General features: G+C 39.7%; 1 protein-coding gene across 6 annotated transcripts in view; it reads left to right on the forward strand.

Annotated features, from left to right (window-relative positions):
• Positions 1 to 665: 665 nt before the first annotated feature.
• The window catches only part of PTPRK (protein tyrosine phosphatase receptor type K), a 566,799-nt gene continuing 546,387 nt past the window's right edge, over positions 666 to 21,077 (forward strand). For all 6 annotated transcript variants that reach the window (XM_050788294.1, XM_050788297.1, XM_050788302.1 and 3 more), the window contains exon 1: positions 666 to 762. In XM_050788294.1, coding sequence (XP_050644251.1) covers positions 666 to 762 — 97 coding nt within the window. The remainder of the gene's footprint in view (positions 763 to 21,077) is intronic.

Below are 21,077 nucleotides of genomic sequence, written 5' to 3' on the forward strand. Positions count from 1 at the left end.
ACTCCCCTTTCTATCGGCAACCGCTCGGGGGGGACCTCCACCTTGGGGACGGAACCCCAGGACGCCTCTCCTCGGACGGCAGGGGTTTCTCTGCGCGCGTCGTCGGTCGTCTGGCCGCACGGCTTACCGAACTCTCGCCTCTCAAACTCTGATTTCTGGAACAGGGCAGCGAGCTGCGCCGGGTCCCCTTTCCCGCCCGCATCCCCCCCACCACCCCGCGAGCGGCGGCTGGCGGCCGGGCCCAGGCAGCGAACAAAGGCGGCGCGGGGCGCGGGGCGCGCGGCCGGCGCTGGCGCGCGTCTCTCCGGCAGGAGGCGGCGGCGGCGCCGCGCCCGAGCCCGCATTCCTCAGAAGCGCCCGGAGCCCGCGGGGCGACGTCACCCCCGGCTCCGCCCCCGTCCCTCCCCGAGCAAAGTAACTCTTGACTAACAGGAGCAGCCTCCGCCGAGCATGGAGAGCTGCCGCCGCGGCCGGCCGGCGAAGCTGGCGACGCTTTCACCCCAGAGGTAGTTTGGCGACCGCGAAGAAGGAAAAAGTGCGGGCGGGCGGCTGTCCTCTCCCGGTCCTCAGCCCGCGAGGCCCGGCCCGCGCCTCCGTCGTGGATTTCGCGGCGATCCCCCCGGCAGCTCTTTGCAAAGCTGCTTGAAACTTCTCCCAAACTCGGCATGGATACGGCGGCGGCGGCGCTGCCTGCTTTTGTGGCGCTCTTGTTCCTCTCCCCTTGGCCTCTTCTGGGGTCGGCCCACGGCCAGTTCTCCGCAGGTGAGTGGCCGGGGGGCGTCCCCGACTAACGCCCGGAGTCCTGGGCTCACGAGGGGTGAGCCAGGTCCCCGCCAGGACGGGGGCAAGGATCGTGGGGAGCTCTCGCGGTCCGTCGGGGGTGGGGCATACAGGGTACAAGGAGGGCTGTCCCCAGAGTTCGTGCCAGGTGGGACGTGGGGCACCCATTGTTCCTCGCCGAAGCTCGCTCGGGGCGCACGCTGGCACGGTCGAGCCGGAGACTGTGGGGACCTGCTGGCTCCGGCATCTCGCGTGGCCTGCGCCGGGCTAGTGGGGAAGAGAGAAAGAAAAAGTAGTTACGACTCCGGTGACGGCGCTCTGTTGCTTGTGCTGCGGGCTTGTTGCTGTCTGCCACTTGGGTGTTTAAACAAATTCCCCGGGAAGCCATTGTCAGAAATGTGGAGATTCGAAGGGACTGACCTCGGCGCGCTTTGCCAGGTGCTTTTTGTCCCGGGAATAACCTCCCCTGACTATTGTCTAACTACTTCCCCGTCCCTCCCCAAGTCCCATTTCTCCTCCCCCAGCGCTGGGTTGCTCCTGGGCTTGCCCTGTGCGCTTGGGCACTGCCTGGAGCATGTTCTGTGTGTGTGTTCGCGGAGCCCTGTAAGATGTGTTGAAATGCGGTTCTAAGGACCCACTCCGAGCGTTCATGGGGATCGAGGTCTGGGCGCCCGGCGGAGGGAGCCTGACTCGCGCTTGGGAGCCCGCTCCTCGGGCAAAACCACCGGCAGGCTGGCCCCGCGCCCCCCGGATCCGGCCTGGGGCTGGAAGCGGACTGTAAATGACTGCCTTCCGCCGGGGGAACCCAAAAGGAGACATGTGGAGCGTCTCGCAGTAGCCGTGGGCGTTCTCAGTCAAGCCGCTCAAAGAAGTACGTGAACCCCCGCTCTCCCGGTCCCGCCCTCTGTTCCCCTCCAGTTTTGTTATCCTTCATGTAGGTTGGTTGCTTCTTTCGTTCTCTCCTCTGGGGGCTCTGAAGTTTCACCAGGTGGACGCTGGGGAGCGGGCTCCCGAGCACTTGCCTACCTCCCGCCTGTCCTGACAACTTTTCTGGCCAACCTACCCAGCTTAGCTCGGCTGGCGAGCGCATCCGCTGCTGGGGTTCGCGGTGCAGATGGAGACGCAGAGGTGGCCAGAGGGTGATGGAGAAGACGGGAAAAGCGACAGCCGCGCTCCTGGCTGAAGCCGCAGGACGCAAAGAACTTACTTTGTACCTGACAGTTTCTCACGTTGTTGTGGCTCCCCTGTTTCCTGGAAATAAACTCAAATTGTTGTTTTCTGGAGTAATCGTTTATTTCTCTTCCATTTCCCTCTTATCCCCGCCTCCTTTAGAACTCTGTAAAGGGAGTTAAACAACAGATTCAGGTGGCAGCATGTGTCGTACATTCAGGCAGAGATTATGAAATGGCAGCATGCAGAGGAAAAGCCCTGTATATAGGTGATGTACGCAGAGGGTAACAGCTCTGTGCAAAGAATGATCCGATGATTTAATTGAATTCTTTCTGGAGTAAGCATTACTGCATGCATCTCTGACATATAATGCCCGTTAGTATTGAAACCGTGCTTGATGTAACTCATTATATGCAGGCAAGTTGGAGTGAGTATTGATTTCTGAACAGTATTTGTCACTGCACCGAGAGCCTACGCTTGAAAAGGCTTGTAGTTTGTTAATTGAAAGTTTGAACTCTACCAATTGCATGATTAAACTTACATGTATTCAAGAGTTGCAACTATTAATGTCGCCACAGCTGATGGATATATTTTCAGCAGTAAAGAAACTTTTCTTTTTCTCTTTTTAAATGTTATTTGCACTTTAATTAACAAGTAAATATTACGTTTCCTCCAGCTGAATGTGCAAATGAGCTTTTCTGATACCTGGAGTTTAGAATGTACAATAAACAATTGTGTTCTTAGATATCTAGTTCTAAGTACTTTAACTAAATATGCCTGGCTTTTCTTTAGTGACAAGCATAACATTTGACATTATGTTGTATATTTAATTAATATAATGTGCATTCCTGAAAAGTATAGTAATCACACGATTGCATCTCAAGATTTTGCCCGTTAGGAATGGATGCCCAGAAATGAATGTCTTTTATTCCCAGAGTTTAAAGTCAGATTGCGGATTTGCCTTTCTTCACAAATTATAAGTTTGTTTTGTTAATACTTCCTTTTTTCTGGCTATCATAAATCATTTGATTTTTTTTTGTCATAAAATTCTATGGCAGTCAGATTTGTTGCAGACATAGATTAGAGATGTATTGGAGATTGGAGGTGTATTCTATTTTTCTGTTTTTTCTTATATGTTACTTTAAATAGTGAACTTCTATTCCTTTTGAGAAATTTAAATAAATACACTTTAAAAGTTCAAGACAAATTCATGTTGAGAATTTAAAAATATCTTAAATATGTCTTTCAAATCATATTCATTGAGATCAGTTTACTTTCTGATATCATATGGTCCCTAATGTAGTAAGCTTCAAAAGCAAATTTTGAAAGGCTGAGCATTGAAAGTATATGACATGTGTCATATACTTACTCAGTTTTCTTTGTTTAAACCAAAAATGCAAGAGTGTTTTCATTATTGTGACTTTTTTCTTAGCTTTTGCAGTTAAAGTGTAAAACTGCTGCACTGTGAGCCTCTTTAAAACCAGAACTTTCTGTAAATCTCAACTCATATATTCTTTCAGTTTCATCTCTCACTTAAAATGACCCCCATGTCATATCTGAGGAAACCGAGGCATAGAAGAATAAAGAAGTATTAAAGTTTATTCACTGGGTTGTATAGCTATGATATCTTGATATCATAATGTAAGAAAGTTTTCTATAGGACTTAGATGACTGACGAAACCAGATGCAGGTAAGGTGATTTGGAAACTCAGCTTTCTCATCTGTAAAATGGGGATAATAATACCCGACCTGACCTTTCCACATGGTTTTTATGTTTAAATGAAGTAATTTATGGGAACTAGCACTGTAAATCACAAAGCATTGTGCAGCTATCTGGGGTGTAATCATCATTAAGTGCTTTAATTTTGGCTTTTTACTGCTTCCAAATTCTCTCTCCAGTAAGTGCAGGCTGTTCAGGATTTGTGTGTGTGTGCGCGCGCACGTGTCTGTGTGTTTTCACTCAGCCAGTCGTTCATTTTAATTGTTGTTAAACATAATTATTGTTAAACGTAAACATACTAGATTGGCCAGACCATAGTTTTGTCAGCACAATGATCGATTATCCTTAATTTTTTTTTTTTTAACTTACCTTGTATAAATCCTTACTTGAGTTAGACCCGTGGAAGAGTCACTATTAACATTCCTAGTGTTTCTAACTACAGAAAAAAAATATTTTTAGTCAGTTTCTTTAGCTGTTGGTTCAGCTTTTCAACTCTGTGTTGAGAATAATATGTAGCTTTTTAGATGCAGTCTTATCAATGACCTAGAGAGGGACCATTGTCTCTCTTGTATGATAGGAGCCTGGAAATACAGCTCGAGATCCTGCTTTGTCTATAGTTCCTGACATGTCACCCTGTTGATGTGCACTCACCTGATGCTTAGGACCCTGTAACTCATCTAAGCAGCACCTGAGCAATAGCTGACTCCTTGTTGTCTCTTTATGTGAAATTAATTTCTCTTACACTTTTTACCTGCTCAGAAGATATATTGGAGCCAGCTTGCTTTAAGGTTTGCCTGTTAGTTTTTTCGGTTTGGATTGGCTAAATATCCCTCAGTCCTTCAATTCATTAAAACTCCACATTCTAATCACTAGCAATCATATGAAGCTGGACATTTCCAGAACTGTTTTTTCTCTCTCTAGTCCCCTTGTATCTGACTCTTCATTTTCCTAGATCGCGAGATGTAGTTTTGTGTCTGGCCTACCCAGATGGAAAGAGGCGAGTCTGGCTGCTGTTTGGACATTGGCATGTGTACTGCTTACAGCTCTCTCTTTGTGTTCATAAATGTGAATTTGAAAAATAAATCAACCGCTCTGCCACTCTGCCCCCTCCCACACTCCCTCCTACTCTTCTCTAGCAAAAACAGAGCCCCACATACATATACACAAGATCACAGCCTTTTTGGTTTTGCCAAATATATTTTAGTGCTGTACATGTCCTTAAGAACTGGAAATATGACTCATCCACTATCCAAAGCTAATGCCAGCATTCCCACCAACTCTCATATTTCTAGCAATGATGGTTTGTTACAGGTTTTTCTGGCCTTTAAAGGAATATTTAATTCATGTGATATGATTCCATATAGAAAAAGTGTGTTGGCTACTAATATTTTTAAAGTGCAGTGTACCAGGTCTACTCAAACTGGTATTAAAAACAGTGTAAATCATGCTAAATAGGGATCTATGCTGCTCCCATTTCCCCTACTTGCTTTTCATGGAGGGCAGGAAGAGAGATGCTGGAAGATTGAGAGCAGGAAGCATTAAGAGAGTTTCTTAAGGACAAAACAAAGAACACAGGGATTCTGTGTGTGTGCACGTGTGTGTGTGTGTGTGAGTATGTGTGTGTATGTGTCTTTGATCTTTTACTTAATTTTCAGAAGAGGAAAAATAGTCCTATTTTTGGCTTGTTTATTGAAATCAGCCTTTGCCTTTGCCCAAACACATTTATTTCTAGTTCTGTCAATGTCAAAATTTCCCTCTGTGTATTCCTCTCAGTCTTTATGCTTTGATCATATGTATCTGGTCTGTGTTCCTTTATCAAATGGTGTTTCTTTTTGCCTAAAAAGATGTAATTGCTTTTGAACATGACTTGTTTTTTTAATCAAAACTCATGCTGTTTGTCATAGTACTAAAAAAAAAGCACAAGACACAAATTCATGATAGGTCTTAAAATAGTATTTGATAACAAAGTAAGTGAATAATACATTAATCAGGCTAATTTTTATTTCAATTGAAGCAAAAAGCAAATGTGCGTATCCATAAACTAATCTTTTAATGTCACAGAACGTTCATTTGTTGCTGTCTCTGAAAGTCTTTGAGTTCCCTTTTATAAATGGGGATAGACAATTTCAGAACCATATTGCTTGATATTTTGAGATAAGTGAGATGAGTTACATACAACTATGCTTTGGAAAACTTAAAAAATGTTATGATGTTTGACGTCATTGTGAACTCTGAATAGTCTATAAACTTCACACTCCACATTAGTGCAAATGTGTTTTGTGAAAATACTCCTAAAGAAATGTAGTTTCACATAAAAGGTTTTTAAAGTTTCATGAAGATTCTGTTGCGGGAAGTATGTTTATTTTCCTTTTGTATTCTTGTGGGAATTCTTTTGATCTGTATTTAATATTTTAATAATGAAAACTAAGTGTATGTAATTTTAAAACTTAGTTTTGTGAGGTTTTTTTTTAGATTGTTGAGATTCTGGAAAACACTGGGCCCGGGATCTAAAGATCACATTGATCCTCTCGTGGAACATTGCCATTTCCCCACTTAACTCTGGTTGAATTTTTTGGCATTCTCCTTTGTGTGTTGATAATCCATAAAAATTACAAGTGGCTTATTTTGTCACTTAACAGTTGTTTTAGGATCAAATTAAGTTGTCCTAAATGGAATAATCCGTGTTTCCACTTAATATGATTATTGAGCTCTGATAATGAAAATGATGAACAGGGCAATGCTGGCTGAATCCTCCAACAGGTGTCATTCTAGGAATTGTTTTAATAAGGGGAATTCAGAAACAAGGCCAAATAAAATAGTGTGTAGTGGAGTTATTGTTCGTATTTATTTTGTTGGGAAATGTGAAAGATGTAAGTATGTAGTCCCGTGTGTGAATACATACACACACACACACACACACACACCCCTCTTAACAATGCTAGGATTTAGTTGTAGAAACATTTAGGTTAGAAGGAAGGTAAGGGCATCTAGAGATGGTGTCAAAACTTCATACTTACGTTTTTGGAAAGAGTAGTGACAATAGATCATTACTTTATTTCATAGATGTAGAAACAAGAGGAAAATAAGCTGTATATAATCTATACTGTATACTATACTATACTGTTATATTTTAAGGATAAAATAATAAATCTTTCTCCAGATTGGTGTCTATATATATAAACCCTTCCCAGTGCAGCCTGTTCCTTAACCAGCTGCTCATAGGCCGATTCTCCAAATGTTGTTCAAGGCTGCAGCTGACCAGCCACAGAAATTCCCCTAATCCTTGTTGGACAGTGGAGGTGACCTAGCAGCTGCTTAAGTGGCAGACTGGCAACAGTTCCTTGATGTGATTTTTCTTAGGTCATTCAGTAAATTCAAGAGTAGAGAGGAAGGCTTTCTAGGGTCCTCACTACCCACCCAGGGATTGATGCCTGATTGCTTCATGGGCATTGTATTCTTCGCTGCAAGGTGTCCTGGGATTTTGTGATTCATGGACCAATATAATTAGCATCATCTGGAAACTTGTGATGATCTGTGATCATCTATCAGAGCCACCCCAGATTTACTGAATCAGAATCTGCATTTTAATTAAATCCCCAGGTGATTTGATGGAAGATTTAATTCTGAGAAACACTGCTCTAGGACAAAGAAAACTCAGCTTATAAAGATTGTCACATGCACTTTACTGTAGAATTTCAAGAGGATTGCAAAAGGATTAATTATAACCTGTAATACATTTCCTTGGATTTTATATTTCTTTTTCCTTTCTTTGTCTCTTTCTTTTCTTTTGTTTTTATGGAGATGGAGTGTCATCCTGTCACCCAAGCTGGAGTGCAGTGGAACGATCTCGGCTCACTGCAACTTCTGCCTTCTGGGTTCAAGAGATTCTCCTGCCACAGTCTTCCAAGTAGTTGGGATTACAGGTGCGCCACCATGCCCAGCTAATTTTTGTAGTTTTAGTAGAGATGGGGTTTTACCATGTTGCTCAGACTGGTCATGAACTCCTGAGCTGAAGTGATATTCCTATTTCAGCCTTCCAAAGTGCTGGGATTACAGGTGTGAACCACTATGCCCGGCCCCCGGAGTTATATTTCTGATCAGTATTTGCTTGAGTATTATTTAACATTCCAGACACATCAAAACAACAGTACTATAGAAGTTTTTTTAAAGAATGCTCAGACGATTTTGAAAAAAAAATTTTCATAAGACACTAAAAATAAGACTAGTTTTGGTTATGAATATTTTGTATAAGAATATTTAAAGATAAACATACTCTTTAAGGAACCAAACATGCTATATGCAAATCATTTTTAGCATAATGTTATGTTGATACAGGAAATACTATTCCCTCTGATATTACTAGTAACAGTCTCTTGCTTTATAATTCTCTTTTTCATCTAAGTATAATTTAAGATCTTTGTAATAAGGAGCTCATTTATAGGACAGTCAAATTTAATGAATGGGAGTTAGTAGGTAGAATGCATTAAATATAACTGGTGTTCTTTTTATTATCTTTTGTGCTCATATTTAAGAACAAATTCTTGTCAGTTTTCTCAAGAGAAAAATTATGATGTAATAGACAGTGTACACTATTCATGTCAAAACACAATTTTACTTGCATTTTATAGCTTGCTTTAGCATTCTTTTAGAAAATGAATTTTCCCAGAAGACCTAATTGCCTTCTTATTAATGAGCCTGTAAGTGTTTTTTGTTATCCATTTACTATTCTAAATGTGTCTACTTGTGCTAACTGTTTCAACAGTGATGTCTCTGATTAAATCACAACTGCTAGATTTTTTTTCCGTTCACTACTGGTTCAGAAAATACTGGCATAATGACATGGTTGTGGCAGAGACTAATAAAAAACACGAAGTAAAAATTAATATTCATCCATTACGGTTGGCTGTATCATGAGATCAGAAGCTGGAGTTTGGGATAATAGCAACATTCTCTACATTTTTGATACTGTAAATAAAAGTCTGCCTAACCTATATTGTCTTAAATTTAAAATATATAATTTATTGAATTAATTAACTGTAAATCAGTATGATTTCCATATGTACTTAATTTAGACACTGATGTTTAAAGAAAGAGGTTTAATAGGAGACTGATCACTGTTAGAGGAGAAATAGTGATGGAGAAACTCTGAGAGGGCACTTTCATATATCTTCAAGAGTTTTACAGTTACTTTTTCTAATTTTACTCCAAATTCTAGAACTTGTCTTTTTTACTAATCCTGCTTTTATTCTTATGAGCAATAATTAGGTTCATTTATTTTCTTACATGTTGGAGAAGAGAGCTTTTCCCAAAGCAATTGCAAAAATAACAATATGAGCTGCCATTTACTGAGATCCCATGACCTGCTAGGGCCTGTGATCAGTGTTTTACATAATTTTAAATCCTCACAATATCCTTTAAGATGAGGATCATCTCCATTTTACAAACTAAGGCCTAGAGGGGTTAAGTAATAACTTGTCCCAAGTGGCTATATGAGTCACTGGTAGAGTCAAGATTCATTAATGAATGTACACAAATGTTAAAAGATTAGACAGTTCTTTGGTTGCATCTTGGCAGAAAATGTAACCCAGACTGGTTGCAACAAAAGGTGAATTTGTCTCTCCTAACTACAATTCAGGTGGAGCTTGATTTAGAAGTTGATGTTTCTCTGCCTGTTCAGTTTAGTTCTAGGGTATTCCAGGAGCTTTTTAGGCTACATATAGAGGAATGATGACTGTGGCAGCTCCCACCCAACAAGATCCCAGGTTCAAGTCCCTTAAGGAAATGTGAATTATCTGCTGGTTGCAACTGATAAGACTCTAAGGTTTACAGTGATTGAATCCAGTAGATCATGTATCCAACCATTTAATCTAAGGCTCTGACTGAGGGGAAGTTAGTGGTTGATTGGCTTAGCCCAGGGTTTATAAACTTTCTGATGGGGAAGAAAGAAGGTGGGAGATGATGGGGAAGAGACAGTGGGATCAGATGGTTCCCTGTTGTGGACTACTAGTTGATCTCTAAGTGGGAAAGAGTGGAAGAGAAAGAGAGGAAAGAGGCAATTTGTGTCTGGCAGGCTTGTATACATTTACAGATCACCTGTTTTTAATCTGAGAGTATTTGTTGGCTTTCCTTTTAAGGACTACTTTAAAGCATGAATTTATATTATTTCTGTTATTTTATTTTCCTTGCCTCAGTATTGAATTAGTCTAACGTTAAAAATTCGTAGAATTTGGTGTTAAAAAAGACCTTAGAAATTAATGACCCTTTCATTTGACATAACTTGCCCAAAGTCACACAGGTAGGAAGAACTTGAGCTCAAATTAAAGATTTTAATATATAGGTTAGTGTTCTTACTATATATATACATCATATACCAATGTATTCTTTCTCTCTCTCTATATATATATATACACATATAATTTTCCTTAAGAGTAATCTATATAGATAATTCTCATTTAAGATTAAAAAATTTTGGTTTGTATTCCAAATTTCTGAAACAATATTCCAAATATAAACCTGACTTAATGATTGGATTTGAATAGTAATCTGAATATAAGGTGATAATATGTCTGTGAATGCGGAGACCATCTTGGATAACTGCTTGGCTTTCAGATGTCATGACAGAATTTATACATGTATGCATGTATAGGTGTTTGCTTGTATGCATTTATTTATTTTTAATAGAAAGCAAAGGGTAAAGTAAGCTATGGTAAATGATATTGACACAGACAAAACCTACTAACTCTACTATTTTTGAAAAGCTCAAGAGATGATGGTGATTTTATTTTTAATTTTGATCTTCTAACCTCTGCTGCCTAACTTTATTATGTATATTTGAGCAACATGGGATTATTAGGAAGAGTTGCTCTAAGAAATATCTTGGGGTACTAAGTAATGAATAAAATATAGAGAAGTAGCAGCTGTTTGCCTAGCTACCTCCTCTCCTAATGAGAGATTTACCCAGGCTGTTTTAATCACATGTTAGTACTAGTGGATTTGACTGAGGACCATGGCTGTGCCAGTTGAGGCCAGGGGATAGTCCCCAGGCACTTTAAAGGTCCATAATGGCCCTTCAGTGGCCAGGGCAGCTGGCCTAGCACATAGGGGTGAAGGCAGTGGTTGAGAAGGAAGGTTTACTGACTTCATCGTGCTTCCCTCTGTCACTGGAGGCTTGTTTTCATACACTTTTGTCTATTATCATAAATAACTTATTATAATAACTTATGACTCTTTTTCTGTCTTATTTATGTCCTTATGTGATGACTGTCAGTCCTAAATGATGAAGTTTGTAATAATTTGCCCTAACCACCTGGTCGGTTGGAGCAGATTGCTATCTAGTGTTGACTCATTATGCCCCTTTATCTAAACCAACACTTAAATGCTCAGGAAATATATGAATGAGGTGAAGGAGCTGGCAGCAACCTACTTCAGAGCCAGAGCCTTTGGAGATCTATGCAGGAGGCTGTTGAATGCCCAGAACGTTGGCCTTGCTACAGGATGACTTGTGTTCCAGTCTTAAGCTCTGTCACTTTCTGAGATTTGAGAGCAATCCTTTCTGCTTGATCCCTCATTTCTTTATCACCAAAATGAGAATATTACAATGAAGAATGACTTTAATGTCTTGTCTGGTCTACTGAACCAGACACTTTTAAGGTGAAAATGAATAATATATGTGAAAGTAGTTTTATATTTGTAAACTACCATAAAAATGTAAATTTTGTTAGGAATAGAAACTTTGACGATAAGGAAAGTATTGCCGAAGGCACAAAAAGTGTATATGCTGAAGAATGGAAATGAAAACAATAAATGCTTCATATATTTGCATGTTTAAGTGATACATTGCCTCTCAATGTTCGGGAAAGTGGTATAGTAAAGAAGAGTGAGCATGGTTCTTGTGAATAATGGGTGATTTTACAATCATGTATCAAAAAGTGCAGTCTCCCCCCCCAACTTTTTTCACATATATGTACTTCCTATGTATGTATAAATAAACTTTAATGCTACCAAGTAGTTCAGTAGCCCTCCCATATCTCTGGGGGATACATTCCAAGGTGACCAGTAGATGTCTGAAACTCATATAGAACCCACCCTTATATATACTATACTATGTTGTTTCAATTGACAGTGGAAATGGCTACTGAGTGACTAACAGGTAAGTGGCCTGTACAATATGGACACATTAGACAAAGGGATGATTCACATCCCGGGTAGGATGGAGCGAGACAGCATGTGATTTCGTCACGCTACTCAGAATGGTGTGTAATTTAAAAGTTATTTATGTCTGAAATTTTTTTGTTTTCTTTAGACGGAGTTTCGCTTTTATTGCTCAGGCTGGAGTGCAGTGGCATGATATTGGCTCACTGCAACCTTTGCCTCCTGGGTTCAAGTGATTCTCCTGCCTCAGCCTCCCAAGTAGCTGGGATTACAGGCACCCACCTCCACCATTCCTGGCTAATTTTTGTGTTTTTAGTAGAGATGGGGTTTTGCCATGTTGGCCAGGCTGATCTTGAACTCCTGACCTAAGGTGACCTGCCCACCTCAGCCTCCCAAAGTGCTGGGATTACAGGTGTGAACCACAGAGCCCTGCCTGAAATTTTTCATTTAATATTTTTGGACCACAGTTGACCAAGGGCAGCTGAAACCACAGAAAGTGAAACTTTGGGTAAGGGGGTCTACTGTATTTGTATTTCCTCCAGATATTCAATATAGATTATGTGATTATAAAATAAGTTGTTAAAGAATGTAAATGTGTTTTAAGTACTTATATATATCATATATAGAAAGCTGTGTGCATACTTTTTTCCTTTTAAAATTTTTCATGATGAGCTAGAACATGCTCTTGTCATCAGAGCTGTTCTGCACATGATTCTGATGAGGTTTATATTCTTTGATTTATTCTTTCACTTCATGTATCTTTGAACACCTTACTACGTGCCCATGCTGTGCCAGGTTTTGAGTGTGCTGGCAAGTAAGCCAGCAGTAACTTGTCCCAGTGCCTGTGAAGCATTTGTAATGTTAATGACTTTTAAGGCATGGTAATATTTGCATCGCTCCCCACTTCTAGTGATTCACAAATGAAGTGTGGGGCTTTTTTGGTAACTGACCATATATTTTGTAACTGACCATACTCCTGAGATGTGGCAAGTATCAAAGCTCTGTCTGTCTCAGTTTGCTGATTCACTTCCGAACTTGCCTAGGATAATTCCAGTCCATCTGTAGTCTTTCCATGGTCTTGAAACTACTCAAACAAGTAAAAGCCTACCGAAAAAGAATTACAAAAACATTGCCACAATGATAGTAAAATTCCACCAAGTGGAATTTCCCGAAAGTTGAGTAATCCGAAATGTAAACAAAGTCAAGCAGAGGAGAGAGCACATTTGTTTTCTGGAGGTTTGCTGTCACTAACTCTCCCTCTGGAAGCAGGATCGGGAAGGTTGGTGGACAGCCTCTTAGACTACAGCGTATGTCAGTGTGCATTTACAACCTGAACATTCACGTGCAGAATCCTTGGTTGTTTGGCTGCAGAATCCTATTTGCTCTGACCTGCAGCTGCTTATGAACTGCCTCTGTTGCCTGGACTTTGATTAGCCCTCTCTCTGCTATTGTTTCTGTAGCCCATTGCCCTGTGTAGTAGGCAGCGACAAGAGAGGGAGGCCAGTGGCTGGCAGAGTCCTATCAAGCCAGGAATGAGGGTGGGCTATGACCATCACCTAATTGCCCTGGCATCTGCATCCCATAAGGCACTTTTTGGTCATCCATTATGAAGGGGACAACAGTAGTTATTTAAATACACTCATGGTCTTACCAGGAAATGGGGATTTTGAACTTCAGTCTTAAAGGAGGCCCACATGGTCTCTAGTGTGTGAATTAAGGAGAAAAAAGCAATTTTGGAGAAGTGTAAATTTTTTCTAAGCCAAATTAAAATTACCAAATTACATATACCCAAGGTTCAAATATAGAAATTTAAAAAACGATTTTATGTTAGTTAAGTCACTGATATTTTATGCCCATTTTATGTTTAAGTAAAAGAACACTTATCAAATACTGATCTCCACACATAGTATAGAGCATAGTGTTTAAGAATGCGGACATTGGAACTTGACTGCTTGAGTGAGAATATACGTTCCAACATGTTATTACTACATGATCTGACCACTTTCCTTCAGTTTCCACATCTTCAAAATGGGAAAGTACCCATTCCAGATAGAAGTTTTGAGAAATATTGAGTTACAGTGCTTAAATGAGTGCCTGACACACTAATACAATTTGTCCATTTTAGTTATTATTATTGTTAATGAAATTGCCAATGTTTGCAGAATATCTAATCTCACGCTGTTATCTTTTAAAATATCTAACTACATTATCTTTTACTTTAAAATAAAACTACCAGAGAATAGATAATAGGAAGCCTGAAGTAAATCAGCTCAATATGCTGATAGCAAAGACCACAAGCATCACTTTACAGAATATAATCCAGTGTTTGTGAAAACAAGAGGCAAATTTATTCTTTTACTCTGTCATCCAGGCTGGGATGCAGTGGTGTTAACATAGCTCTCTGCAGCCTCAACCTCCTGGGCTCAAGCAGTCCTCTTGCCTCCGCCTTCAGAGTAGCTGGGACCACAGGCGTGCGCCACCATACCTGGCTAATTTTTTAAAAATTTTTTGTAGAGATCAGATTCTCGCCATGTATAAAAACCTACCCAACGTCTTTGGAAAATGCATTTAAAATTCTCTAGGTAGGTTGAGGGGGGTGGGAATTTTTTGACCTACAAACAATTTCTTACCTTCTAGAACAATTTAATCTCAGATGATAAAATATGAAAATTCTAAATTGGAAATAAGGTTAAAATAAGAATTGACCAGGAAGTGGAGGAATGAAATCTCTGCCACTCCAAGCAGTGCCCATCCCAGTAAGTATTATGTCCTATCTGGGAGTGGCACTCAGATTTAGAATGAGATAATTAGAATTAATCAACAAGATAAGAGGGATCTCTTTACTGCCTAAGAATGTTGGTATATTGTTTCCCCAATGGTTATAGAATGAGGAAGGAATATCAGCATTGCTTCTGTTTGCATTTGACACATATGCTAAACAAATGCACTGGCCTTTAGAACATGTGTTTATGAATTCTATATAACATTTTTCTTTTTGAAGGTTGTCTAGCTGCTTAATTTTCCTTAGTTCACAAAGCAATGAGGTAGTTTCAAATCTATTTGAACCCCAAGACTTTTTCAAGCTGCTATCCTCTGAGTAAGGCCACTTAGTCCTGGCACATGTGGTGGAAAGGTCTGGCTAAAGTTTTGACAATTATTAGCTCATTTGCAGAATTGCTCCTTGGCCTGTCAACACAGAGGAAAGCCTTTCCAAACTTTGAGAAGGATTTTATGTTTGACTCGAGCTTTAGATTTCTTTTATTTTTCCAACTTTTTAACACTATCTTTTATAGCTTTAATTGACACAAACTTCTCTTTTCCTTGTGTAACACTTGTGCAGTCCAGATATTAGAAACCCCTGTTAACTTTCTTACCAGAGAAGCTCTTTGCACTGCAGGCTGGAATCTCACTGAGATAATGTCCTTCCAATGTCCTTACAGTATTTGCAACTTTGTGTTCTGACTGGATGCTCCTACTAACCTAGGTCTTCTTTGTGATTGTGGTGGCAGCAACTGTCTTCATAAACTCATCTTCAGTTATTTTTTATTTTGTGTATTTGTTTATCTTTTTTGAGACAAAGTTTCGCTGTTGTTGCCCTGGCAGGAGTGCAATGGCATGATCTCGGTTTACTGCAATCTCTGCCTCCCAGGTTCAAGTGATTCTCCTGCCTCAGCCTCCCGAGTAGCCTCCCAAAGTTCTGGGATTGCAAGCGTGTGCCACCACGCATGGCTAATTTTGTATTTTTAGTAGAGATGGGTTTTATTCCTGTTGGTCAGGCAGGTCTTGAGCTCCCGACCTTAAGTGATCGGCCTGCCTCGGCCTCCCAAAGTGTTGGGATTATAGGCGTGAACCACCGCCCGGCTACTCATCTTCATTTAAAAATTAAATTTCTTAGGCTGGGAGTGGTGGCTCACGCCTGTAATCCCAGAACTTTGGGAGGCTGAGGTGGGTGGATCATGAGGCCAGGAAATCTAGACCATCTGGCCAACATGGTGAAATCCCATCTCTACTAAAAGTACAAAATTTAGTTGGGCGTGGTGGCGCACACCTGTAGTCCCAGCTACTCAGGAGGCTGAGGCAGGAGAATCGCTTGAACCTGGGAGGCAGAAGTTGCAGTAAGCCGACATTGCGCCACTGCACTCCAGCCTGGTGACAGAGTGAGACTCCATCGCAAAAAAAATAAAAAAAAAGTAAACTTTTTAAGTTGTTACCATTTTGGTATACTGGTTGACCAGATTCAGTCTTAATAAAAGGAGCATTAGCAAAACTTCACAAATTCTATGGCACATCTAAATTTAAATATGAAACAGTTCTAAAAATAGGGATATATACATGCTTGTCCTGGACCCCAGAATCATGGCTCACTTATTATTTGGAAAGCAGGCTGCTGCATATGTTCATCACAATAATACCTAAAGGATACTGAATCAGAAAATGAGTAACTGAGAATGGGAGATCTATATAATGAAAACACTAGATAGTGGTATGCTTAAATATGATAATGTACATGAGAAGCCATAAATTTTAACCAGTGTGATTCAGGCTCTGACTTTCAATCTATTTGCACTAGGGTATTGGACAAACCCACAACCAGGAAAGGTGAGCGCCGAGATCGCCAGAAGAACCCAGGTGCTCTGATGGCTTACTCCTTAGGCAACATTTCAGATTTTGCAAAGTACATTGTGCCCTTTCCCAGCTAATTCTTACCAGGAATACAGATCCCAGGTGAAGCCTGCTAATTGCTTTGAGGGCTGTTATTTTTACCTTTAATTTAGGTTCAGGAGTCTGTAGGGCAATCCTTTGAATTTCTCAGTTACTTACTGTTCACTGAAGTATCCACTTGAGATCTTTCCTGGACTCCACAGTTTGTTCACAGTTTGGCACACCATTGGCTGAAAGTACTCAATCCTTGCTCCTTGCTCATTGACAGTTATACTACAGGCTGCTTCCAGTTGCCAACACATTTTAGAGAAGCATATAATTTTGTTAAGAGTTTTTCCTGTTGCTTTCAAATGTAGTCAAGTAAAGGGTAGGGAACAGAGAAGGGGCAGGATGTCGTATCAGCATTTACCTTTCCAGAGGCTAATGCTTTGAAAGAATAAGAGGTGTCCTTTTAGGTCAAGACTCTTATTGTTCTTGTCACCTGATTTATTGGCATTACAGTTGCATCACATGTTGTCTTTTATGTGAGCAATGACAAAAAGCATATATCTATTCTGTACACTTTGGCATTTATGACAGAATGTCAAATATAATATCCTTCAAAGCTTGTTAAAACAAGCGATATCAGTCTGAGTTGTTAATATGGTCTTGTTGGCAACACCTTATTGGGGCAGGAACCATTGATTTGTGCATTTATAGGATTGATTACTATCCCTAATAAAGTTAGTCTGGTAGGCAAAAATAGCAAGCCCTTGTCTCTACACGCACAAAAAAATAATAATAACCAGGCATAGTGGTGCATGCTTGTAGTCCCAGCTATTTTGGATGCTGAGGCTGGAGGATTGCTTGAGCTCAGTAGTTAAAGGCTGCAGTGAGTGATGATTGGGTACTGCACTCTAGCTTGCGCAACGGAGAAAGACCTTGTCTGTAAAAAAAAAAAAAAAAAAATACATAAAGTTAGGCTGGTGAGCTAGTGGTCTCTTCATTCAACAAAATATGTATGACAGAGTTTATCTGATTTCTTTCATGTTAGTTTGGTTAAGTTAATCAAATAGTAAATGCATGCTCATTGTGCCAGGCAGTGTGTATAGCACAGAGGGCAAAATGATGTACTTGACTAAGTCCCTGCACTTAATGACCTTACAGACTATTTAGAAGATCTAGAAATAAGTAAGATATAATTAAGAGTGGGAGGTACAAAAAGTACCATCAGGCCATCAATTGGCAAAATCCTTATGAATGGGCACAAAACGTACTTGGGAAAATGAGGAAGTAATAGTCATGGTGGTAATGTTTAATAATCCGCTCTGAAGCCAAAAAGTTCAGGTTTTTGTTTGTTTGTTTTGAGATGGAGTCTTGCTCTGTCACCCAGGCTGGAGTGCAGTGGCGCGATCTCAGTTCATCGCAACCTCTGCCTCCTGGCTTCAAGTGATTCTCCTGCCTCAGCCTCCTGAGTAGTTGGGATTACAGGCATGTGCCATTATGCCCAGCTAATTTTTGTATTTTTAGTAGAGATGGGGTTTCACCATGTTGGCCAGGCTAGTCTCAAACTCCTGACCTCATGATCTGCCTGCCTCAGCCTCCCAAAGTGCGGGGATTACAGGCGTGAACCACCATGCCTGGCCAAAGTTCAGGTTTTAGCACTTGTCAGTTTCCATGGTATAAATACTGCCACCATGGCTGAATTCAAAGGACCAATGTGACATCACTGAGCCCAAAATTAGGAAGAGATGCATAGTAACACACTCTTATTTAGTATCTCCACCATACGGATACAAGAGAAGTAAATATCCTGCAAATATAATTAATAGTAATATAATTAGAAAGAAATAAGTTTTGATTTATTACCTCTGTTTTTAATATAATTCATTTAAATGTAAGTTTATACAATTTAATTTTAAGTAACAGTTGTGACTAATAACTGACCCACAAAATTCCTGAACATTTTAGCAACTGACTTTCAGGAGCTGGTATAGGCTGGTTTCAGCCCACTACTCCATGCCTTATAATTTGGGATATGGGTGTGAGGAATCCAGTGAGATAATCCTCTTTAATTATGGGATCTTTCTGTAACACTTTCCTAATTGAACAGTTTAGTGTAAGAAAACCTGGTCCATTTTGAAATTCCTGGTGGGGGTTTGGTTATCAAGAAACTTTAGGTTCATTGATACAAAATGTTGATGTCAGAAGGCTTTGGTGCATCCACTGTGGAGCTTAATCTCAGGAATAAGTCCCCAAGAAGAAGACTGTTTTTCTGTTTAACTCAAATTTCCCCACTGTACAGAATTGACTTTCCTTGGTCTCAGGTATTGATATGACTATTCAAGCTCTCTTTAAGGCCTGTTAACTTAAGTACTGCTAGGACTATGTAAAAGATAAACTTTTCAATGTCTTTAAATTATGGACATTTTTCATGCTAAACACCATATTTCCCAAATACTACACAGTAGGTAGTGCGTTTTCAGCAAATGTTGCTTGTAAGTTACTACATAATCTTTGTACTAACAAACCTCTTGTGGCTCACAAGAGCACCCAATATTTAAGTTATTCAGAAATATTGGAAGAATCAACATGTCAGTAAAAGTAGGTAGATTTTCATCCAATTCTGATATACATTGCCACTTTGATGGAATTTTATTCTGGGTGTATGTATGTGAAATTGTTAACATCTACAAAATATACATTATTAAATATAAAGCATGTTTTTAATCTTAATACTGCATTTGAGCTTTTGATTTAATCATCTTTTATCATTATTTTCTACTGAATTATCAGTTACTTGTAAGCAGTTATTACTATTTATTAGCTAAAGTTACTTTTGATTATTTCCCTTAAATTTTAAAATTCTTTCATTATTTAATCTCTATCAGTGTTAGAAAAATGGAATGTTGTTTTAATATACGCTCTTATAATATTTGTTTATGTAGGACAAAAATATTTCATGTTCCAAAAAATGTCATGTAAGATTAATGTAGTGCTAAATGGAAATTCCTGTGCTCCACATGCTTTGTTAGGCTCTGCCCACAAAAAACCTAGTGTCTAAAACTAAGATACTCACATGTTAAGGTATATTGTAAAAAAATTCTTGAAATTGGCAGGTTGTGAATATGTTGTATATGTATTTTTTTCCCTTTTAATGGGAAGGGTGTGTGTGTGTGTGTTTGTGAGTGTGTGATTTGAGTTTAGTAATATATGACAAAGTGCTGACAGTCCCCAAGTGACTTATTACTTATTTTGGGAAAATGGATTTTCTCCGTATGATTTCTCTTTGTATATCTTATATAAAATCTTTTATCTTGTAGTTGGAAAAAAATTTACTTTGCCTTATATATGAACAATTTCAAGAATTTGGAAGCATTCCAAACTTTACAGTTTAAACATAGATTTCAGACTGGGCCTGGTGGCTCACGCCTGTAATCCCAGCACTTTGGAAGGCTGAGGCAGGTAGATCATTTGAGGTCAGGAGTTTGAGACCAGCCTGGCCAATGTGGTGAAACCCTGTCTCTACGAAAAATAAAAAATTAGCTGGGTGTGGTGGCACGCACCTGTAGTCCCAGCCTACGTGGGAGGCTGAGGCAGGAGGATCGCTTGAGCCCAAGAGGCGGAGGTTGCAGTGAGTCAAGATTATGCCACTGCACTTATCCCAGGCAACAGGGTATAGATTTCACAACAAATATTTCCCAGACTGTGCAAAACAATATGTAGATTTTTAACTCTTCTCAGTTAGTATAGTCCTTCTCCTTGAGGAAACTGAGTGGGAGAAGACATAGAGACAAATCATATTCAGAATTAATAAAGGTGTAGTACTAAGTTGTTTGGAAGCTTTGTTTTCTGCACTTAAATGGTTATATAATAGGAAAAAGACATGTGTTCATATAAACTCTCAGGGACTTATTTTTAAAAATCAGTCTCTACTGTATGACCTGGAGTCAGTAGATGTTAAACTCAATCTCTTACCTTTATGCCTATAATAGTTTAACAATTAATTGATATTCAGAGTGATGGCTGAATTAGCTAAGCATAATCAAAGATGTAATTATGCTAGGTAAATTGTAATTCATAAGGCTGGAAAGCTTACCAGTAGTGGCCACAGTGATTGAAATGAGACTCCCCCCTCAACATCCCCCCCAAATTTTCAGTTAATCACATGATTATATTAACGAGGATGACCCATTTTAGAGCATCTGTTTTTGACAGACAACTTCTAATTTGTTTTACTCTGTATTTCAACATTCTGTTTATTCAGCAGGGCCTGATAAAGATTTTTAGTTCATTTCTCACTATATTTAGCCACTCCTTCACTGCAGCCTGATGACATAATGACAACAATACATGAGCATCAGGATTTTACCTGCCTCTGCATCAGACACTGAAGCCATTGGTATATGTTTCTCTAGGCTGTTTACATGTCTTGCCTGAGTATTTCAGAGGTAAACATTGTATCCCTTTTGAATGTTTTGAGTCCACCAACCTATAGGGACATAACTTTAAAAATTATTTTCAATAACTAACATTTTAGTGTTTACTGGTCCTAGCATTGAGCTAAGTATCAGCTCATTATTTTCAAATTGTATGTAACCACCCATTTGGTGAG

Source organism: Macaca thibetana, chromosome 4, assembly GCF_024542745.1.
Source record: "Macaca thibetana thibetana isolate TM-01 chromosome 4, ASM2454274v1, whole genome shotgun sequence".
In the NCBI taxonomy this organism is placed as follows: Eukaryota; Metazoa; Chordata; class Mammalia; order Primates; family Cercopithecidae; genus Macaca; species Macaca thibetana.